This window comes from Schistocerca americana, chromosome 1, assembly GCF_021461395.2.
Source record: "Schistocerca americana isolate TAMUIC-IGC-003095 chromosome 1, iqSchAmer2.1, whole genome shotgun sequence".
Lineage (NCBI taxonomy): Eukaryota > Metazoa > Arthropoda > Insecta > Orthoptera > Acrididae > Schistocerca > Schistocerca americana.
Window position 1 is genome coordinate 463259167 of NC_060119.1, and position 8058 is coordinate 463267224.

General features: G+C 42.7%; 1 protein-coding gene across 1 annotated transcript; it reads left to right on the forward strand.

Annotated features, from left to right (window-relative positions):
- Positions 1-706: 706 nt before the first annotated feature.
- LOC124586804 lies at positions 707-7023 on the forward strand. The gene is made up of 2 exons (XM_047131435.1): positions 707-1018; positions 6727-7023. Exons 1-2 carry the CDS (start codon positions 748-750, stop codon positions 6903-6905), a joined length of 450 nt encoding a protein of 149 aa, XP_046987391.1. The 5' UTR covers positions 707-747; the 3' UTR covers positions 6906-7023.
- Positions 7024-8058: the final 1035 nt, after the last annotated feature.

The following is an 8058-nucleotide window of genomic DNA, read 5'->3' on the forward strand; positions in this document are numbered from 1 at the left end:
GTGTGTCAGTTTAAGCACAGTCTTGTATAAAATTTTCAAAGAGGACGTTTCACGTGGAATCCTATTTTATCACAGATAAAACAACAACGGTCTGGTTTCCGACCGGCTGCATTTTAATTTTGCGATTCCTCGCTTTTGACAGTGTTAACCGCTGGCGCCGCTGCATTTCTTCGCCTCACAGAGGGCAGCTCTTCCGTTGCTCGCGCACGCGCAACGGCCAGTAACCGCGGTATAAAGGCGCCGAATCTGAGGTCTCTTCAGTTCCGGCGTGATTGTGCACTCAATCTCACCTGAAGATGGCGGCCAGATGGTCCGCCGAAGTATCGTGTTGTCGTCAGGCTCCAAACCCGTGAAAGTCATCAGTATTAGATACGTCGGGAAAATCTACGCTATCACACATTTTTGTACTGTTAGTGCGCAAAGACCGCTCTGTAGCGTCCGACGTGGGTTTTTTGTTCACCTTATATAACAGACTAGATAATAATATCCTGTTGCATGAAAGGGCAAAAGAACAAGACCTTTTGAAGTAACGACTACGGTAAAATGGTAAGAGATAATTTGTGGTGATTGTACTCTACTAGCATACGTTTGAACTGCACATGCAAACATTTGCCTCCCAGTAGCGATAACGTATCTAGTTGACAGCGCCCTGTTGCTATAAAAGACGTTGCGATTCTTTGACGGCTTCACAGTACGGTAGTCTAGCTGGAAAGTGTAGACAGTCTTCCGTATCACACAGGGAAGGAGATGTCGCGCCTCTTGCTGCTGCTGCTCGCAGGATCCTACCTGGTTGTGTTCTGCGTGCCACACGCCACGGCTCAAGACGACACCAAGCCGATTGCACAAGACGATTATGACGACGGCGACAACTACGATGACGCTTTGACATATCAGTTACTTCGGGCGGGAGGTGATGGAGAAGAGGAGGAGCCCGATATCAGCGCAATCTTCGCCCTTAAAACGTTCAGCAGCGATGGATCGTCGCCGGATGGATCCGAGGGCACAAATACTGAACAGGGTACAGTTTCCAATTTTTAATACTTAGTCTTCATAAAATGTGATGTTCAAAAGGTCTCAAAACGTTAGGTCTAAATCAATCATATGGGAGAGTTCCCTAAACTGTGTGTTACGACAAGGAAAGGAAGACTTCACTTTAAAGTGCCCTCGACGACGTGTTCATTGCAGACATAGCACATGTTTGATTTGTGGAAGGACATGGTAGGAAATCGGTTGTGATCTTGAGAGAGGAAGCATCCCGACATTTGCCTTTAGTGAGGTAGGGAAATCACAGGCCACTTAGATCTAAATGCCATGAAGGGGATTTGAATCGCCATTCTTCCGAAAGTGAGGTCTGCGTCTTACTGCTGCTCTACCACTCTCGGTTGAGATGTACAAACAAATAAATTAAGTAGAATCAATCGGATATTATCAGTCACGTTGTATGTTGCTCGGAATGGAATGAGTTACCACCATATTTTTTGTCTTTCAGGATTCAGACTTAAGATGATAGGCAATCGAATCCAAGTTTATTATTTACCTTTCACAAGTTCATAAAAAGAGCTACAAAATATTTAGCTTTCACGTTATAATCCTAAAACATTACTCTAAAATTTTGTATTTATCGTATAATCTCGGCTGCTGGCTCGAATTATGCCGAGACTAAATCAATTGCTAATTCAAAAATCATTCGATAATTTAATGAAATTACTGCAAAAACAACGTTCAGTTTCACGAAACTCGCATATAACACAAGGAAAATGTGAATTAAGGCACCAATATGGTGGTCACATTTTTACGTGTACTATTTCACCTCATAGCGGTGACTCGCAACAGTAGATGTTTGTCTTGATGCATAAAACGTTGGCTCATTTTGTTAAACATTCCTGGTATTCATCGTAGAACAAGACATGCAATCTTCTATGAAGTAGGTCTTGAGCAGTTTCAACCGGAATTTCATACACCAACCAGTACATGTAGTTCCAAAGAAAAAAAAAGAAGAGAAGATCTAAGAGAATGAGTTAGTTGATCACACTAGCCATCGTAAAGTTCCTCGCCTTCCAGCAGTATGACTAATGGATCAGTTGTCTGGATTCCAAAGGATATACCATCGAAACAAACTGGTGCCCTCTCACTGGACCTCATTATAGTCTTGCAGAGGAAAGACAGGCGCTGGCCGAGGTGGCCGAGCGGTTCTAGGCACTACAGTCTGGAACCGCGTGACCGCTACTTTCGCAGGTTCGAATCCTGCCTTGGGCATGGATGTGTGTGATGTCCTTAGGTTAGTTAGGTTAAAGTAGTTCTAAGTTCTAGGGGACTGATGACCATAGCAGTTAAGTCCCATAGTGCTCAGAACCATTTGAACCATTTTGAAAGAGAGTCAGAATGTCTGACAACTCTGGCAGCAAATCGTTTACGAAAACGTTTGGGAACACCAAGTGTTAAACTTGTCTTCTCACATGAAAAGTAGAAATTGTACGCAGTTCACGATATAATACAGGATGTAGCTCCAACTGGGTTGGGAGTGCCGTAGGAGCTGGACGGAGAGAGAGGTAAACAGGAGATAGAGAGTTGGAGGAAGTGGTCGGCAGAGAGAAGGGCGACAGTTTCAAGGAGATGGACAGAGTGGGCGAGGGAGGAGGAGATGGACAGAAAGAGTTGGTGGAGGAGGAGACGGAAAGAGGGGATGTAGGACAGAGAAAGTGGAGGAGCATGTGGATAGAGGGAGTGAAGGGGAAATGGATAAAGAGAGAACGGAGCAGAAGATAGAGAGAGGGTGGAGGAGGAGGACGAGATGGAGGACGAGGAGGAGGAGATGGTGACAGGGACGGGGAAGGAGGAGGTCACCAGGAGGAGAAGGAAGGATGAGACAGAAAGAGGGGGGCGGACGAGGAGATGTGTGCAATATGTGTGAAATACTCGTACACTGTCGAAGTTACGGGAAGAACCTGGTCTTGTGTATAAGAAAAGTTTACACAGCGAGTTTCACATTCAGGAATCAGATTTCTCTGTTGATTGCTTGTGAGAAGTTCGTGTTTTGTCTCGTGTAACAAGAGGAAACGACTACCAACAACTGATGAAATTCGACAGAGGTAGATTCGCAGTCTGTCAAGACTGGGATTGGTCGTTCCATGGTATTGGTGCTCGTGTCGGTCAGAACCTCGCGACTGTCGCCCGAATGTGGAAATGATGGGTTCAGGAGGGCCACACTCAACGAGTACAGTACAAAACCTGTAGACAGCTCTATGTTGATAGTGTCTGAACAGGAACCCAAGTTCAGAGATACATCGTTTCTAAAAACAAGGAAAATGATATAAATTAAGGTCTTTAACTCTCACAGGTACTGAGTGAATTAGGCGTTATGATTTAATACCCTTCCAATAATCAGAAGATTAGTGAACTAATATGCTATCAACTGCCACTATTGCAACTGCTTGTTACGCTAATGAAAAAGACTGCTGAACATAACTGTAAGAAGAGACACGAGATGTTCATTGCGACACACGAATGTTGTATACTTTTTTGTGTGCCACTGAGCATTGTTACCTCACCGACCACTTGGTTGAAGTTTCCTACTTCACATAATCGTAGCAAATTATTATCTGTCTTTCATTTAGACGTTGCAGGAGAGTTAATTTCATTATTTGAAGAGTTTGCTCCCGTAGCACATAAGTGATACATCTCCAGACGTGGATTCTTTTTCATGTCATTACGCAAACAGACCGATGTTAACGTCACAGTAATTTACAATGAACGCTCTATATATCAAAGTTCAGTGATCAAACGAACCCATAACTATGAATCGGTGTTTTTTTTAAATAGAGCCTAAGTCAAGAAAATCAACTTACCGTGAAATTTTAAAAAACCTGATATAGAAGAAAAATATCAGAAATAAGAAAGTCTGCTCCTGTGAACTAGTAGTATAGGTGTCCTTTTTATTGCTGTATACATTATTTCATGAATACAGAAACATACAACGCTAAGGTCTTTTAAAATCAGAAAATATTGGCCCTTTAAAAAAGTTGATCTCATAGGAAGAAGGCACTGAAAGAAGTGTTGACATTTGGCCACATTAGTGAATTAAATGCCACAAATACAACTCTAAGCTGCAGAGTATGCCTTGTAACATGCAACTGAAAATCACATTTTGTTTTAAATGGGCGTAAGTCACTGAACTGTACCCTTTTAGACCTGAACATTTGGCGACAGTGTTGTGAGTGCAAACAGTTGAAGAGCTAGTTGCTGCGTGACTCGTGTCTCCCGAGTTTGTGGTGTGTTTATTAGGAGCAAAATGTGTGGTGCTGAATTTATTTATAGTTATACTGAAGACGAGACGCGAAAAAGAGGGATACGACGAAATTAAAACTTTGGCTTGAGTTTCACTATCTTCTACTGCTACACCGGACCGGTCAACAAGTGACTGGATGGAAGCCTTAGACTTGTTTAGCGATTTTGCATATAGTTTTCTCTGGTTCTCGTCCAAATCTTTTTGCTAACGTACGGCGGTGGTAGTTCTTGTATGCTTTGCGCGTAGATCTTTTCACAGACGCATGAATCTTTCCTCACCTTTGCCTGTCTTCATTTGTGTATTCCCTTTTAAACCGAGAGTGCAACAGCCTTCGCTTCCTCTGCATTTTAGAATTTCTGAACAACGAAAACCTATGACTTTCTTTACCTGGAGAATATATCACCAGGTAATAAATCTGTGATTCTATGGCTAGCGTGTGAAGGTAGAATATAAATCGTTGTAAGCGTTGTTACACATAAGCAGAGCTTATGAACAGAATATGTTTCAATCAGTCTGTTTTAAAGGCCGTAAGTCAGTGCTACTCAGGATGTTATCAGTTCACCAAATAGCACAGCACATTCCATAAAGCAGCATAAAACATGGAAAACTTACAGTCACTGAAGTTCACACATCTGGGATTCTGGATTTTAAAGACTGGTGGACAAAATCTCATAAGAAGACGAGATTTTCTGAAGAAACGAGGAACAAGCCAAATTTTTACAGATACAACTTTGCAGTCAGCAGTGTCTTCCACTTTGCATATGCGAGTGCCAGAGTTGCGCTCGTCAACGGTTTGATGTATATCAACGGGTTAGTGAGTCACACATTCTTCGTGGCACATCTGCGAGAACCTGTTGCTCCACCAAAACACCCTGCTTACCATCAGTACAGGTGCCAATTAAAGTTCAAAAAATTCAAGACTTAGAAAATACGCAGCAGTACATTCCAAATGATTATATGCAATTATACGACGAACTTTTGAGCTGAACCACTGACTGTAGCACATCACATGACGACGCCTGAGGAACAATACGTCAGAAGTGAAAAGACTTGAGTTATGGCCCCTTACTTGGAATTATCGCGAACCTCTCCACCAGCGCAAAGTCGCAAGCGACTGGAAGAAAAGCGCAGGTGACACCTGCATAAAAGAAGGATAAAAGAACGGAAACGCAAAATTACGGACTAATACCCTTGATTGTGCATAATTTTTGAACATAATCTGAGTTTGAACATAATAAATTTCCTATGTCCAAGAATCAGCACAGTTTTAGAAAGCATTGCTCGAGCGAGAATCAGCTTGACCTCTCCTCACATGATAAACTGCGATGAAGAGCAACACGTTGATTCCAAATTTCTATATTTCCGAATATACGAAGGTACGAGCGTATGGAATAAGTGAGTGGCTCGAAGGCTTCTTAAATAATAAATCCAGTAGGTTGTCCTCGACTGCGAGTGTTCATCAGAGACAAAGGAATCGTCAGGAGCGCCACAGCAGTGTGATAGGACCGCTGTTATTTTTAATATACATAAATGACCTAGCTGACAGGATGGGCAGCAATGTTTATGGTGCTGTGGCGTACAGGAAGGTGTCGAAGTTGAGTGACTGTAGGAGGATACAAGATGACTTGGACAGTTGGTGTGGTGAATGAGAGCTAGCTGTAAATGTATAAAAATGTAAGTTAATGCGGATGCGTAGGAAAAGCAAATCTGTAATGTTCGGATACAGCTAAGTAGTGCCCTGCATGATACAGTAGCGCCTTTTAAATTTCTGAGCGTAACTTTGAAAAGCGATGTGAAATGGAACCAGCATGTTGAACACTTTGATAGGGAAGGCAAATGGTCGACTTCGGTTTATTGAGAGAAGGGGAAACAACAAGTACGTTTTACTGGCAGAACACTGAGAAGATGCAACAGACCTACTAAAAGACTGCCTGAACCACGCCTTTCTGTCCCCTTTTGGATTCCTTCTGAGAGTTTTGAGATCTTACAACACAGGATTGATCAAGGGCAGCGAAAAAGAGCAGCTTTCGCGATGTGGAAGAGACTGTACGACTCTGGCAAGCGAGTTGGGATTACTGTCATTAAAGAAATCCATTTTTCATTGTGGCGAGATATTTTCACGAATTTTGATTACAAACTTTCTCGCCCGAAAGCCAATATATGCTGCTAACTCCCACCTACATAGGAGAAACAACTATCGTGATAAAATAAGAGAAATAAGAAGTGACACGAAGTGATTTAGGTGTTAAGTCTTCCAGTGTGCTACTCTAGAGTGGAATGGTAGAGAGATAATCTATAAGTGTTCGTATGTACTACAAAACACTCAAGTGTCAATTGCAGAGTAATCAGTGGCTTCCTTATTTTTGGTAAGTAATAGGTCTTGAGCTTGATTGGCTGTCAATTTTGAGCTGTAATTACCGAACGTCATTTGTTCCTTTTAGCGTCACGGAAAGGAGCAGCTGCACATCCCGGCCTTGCCAGGACAGCGGCTCATGCCGAAGCCAGGACAGCAGGCAAAGCCAGAACAGCACACAAATTGAGGACTGCCGCCAAAGCCAGGGCAGCTGCCAATAAGGCTGGCAGAGCAGCGGCGAAGGCTGCCGGGACACACCACCAGTGACTGCAGTCCCATCTGCGAACAGTCAGCGGATGTAGGTTATCACTGCGATGATTCTAATATCTTATGTATCACAATTGTGAGAAATGAATAAAAAATGATTGCAGCATTTAAAAATCTACATTTGTTGTTTTCTCCAGAGAAATAGCAGTACTTCACTTTCTCATAGAATAATGCTGACATACGAAGTTCGTTGAATGAGAAAGCAGCACAACTTTTCTCAGCCAGTTTCAGTTGACAAAATGCGGAATGTTCCAGCTTTAGACCCAATAGTTTCATGACATTCTGACAGGTAGCGACGCTATTCGTAGATTTCACAATGGTGTCCATAACGGAGGTGCATTCGAAGTCATTGAGTTTTGGCGGAAAACCAGAGAATCTCAGATATTCATAGGCGCTTGGAGAATGTCTACGGACTCCCGGCAGTGAGTCCTGCAACGTTTACGCGTGCAGACTCTCTCATTCGAGCTGACCGGAGTGGCTGAGCAATTCTAGGAGCTACAGTCTGGAACCGCGCGACAGCTACGGTCGCAAGTTCGAACCCTGCCTCGGCCATGGATGTGTGTGATGTCTTTAGGTTAGTTAGGTTTACGTTGTTCTGAGTTCTAGGGGACTGATGACCTCAGAAGTTAAGTCCCGTAGTGCTCAGAGCCATTTGAACCATTTTTGTCTCATTCGAGGTGATGGACGGATCACAATTAAACACCTCGCTGCACAACTTCACTTCTCTGTTGATACTGCTGACACACTCTTCCACTAATTTACGTACTTAAACATGTGCGCCCGACTAGCTGAAGATCATAAAGAGTATTCATTACATTCTGAAAGTAGCCTTTGAAAACTTCTACACTACATCTTTAAAAGACATTGCTTATGAACAAGATAAGGATCCGATTTGGGAAGACATCAAAAGTAAATGGCATGAAAAGACACACACGCATATTCGTCATTATTATCTGGTTAGAAACAACATACTCCTCAAACATTGCACTGTTGATGACAAGCTATGGGTACTCTGTATCCCTGACGATCCCATTGTAACCCGTCTGAACGGATTATGAAAGAAATCAATAAGCTTTGCAGACTTGTATTGTCACAGAAAGCATCAGTATTAGGACAGATATTTACACCTATTTCCAAACGGCCTCAATGAAAT

Excerpts from the sequence above, each read along its gene's own strand:
- LOC124586804 (XM_047131435.1), top strand. The coding sequence starts at position 748 with ATGTCGCGCCTCTTGCTGCTGCTGCTCGCAGGATCCTACCTGGTTGTG. Across the intron at positions 1,019-6,726 it reads GGGCACAAATACTGAACAGG|CGTCACGGAAAGGAGCAGCT; the intron begins GTACAGTTTCCA and ends TGTTCCTTTTAG.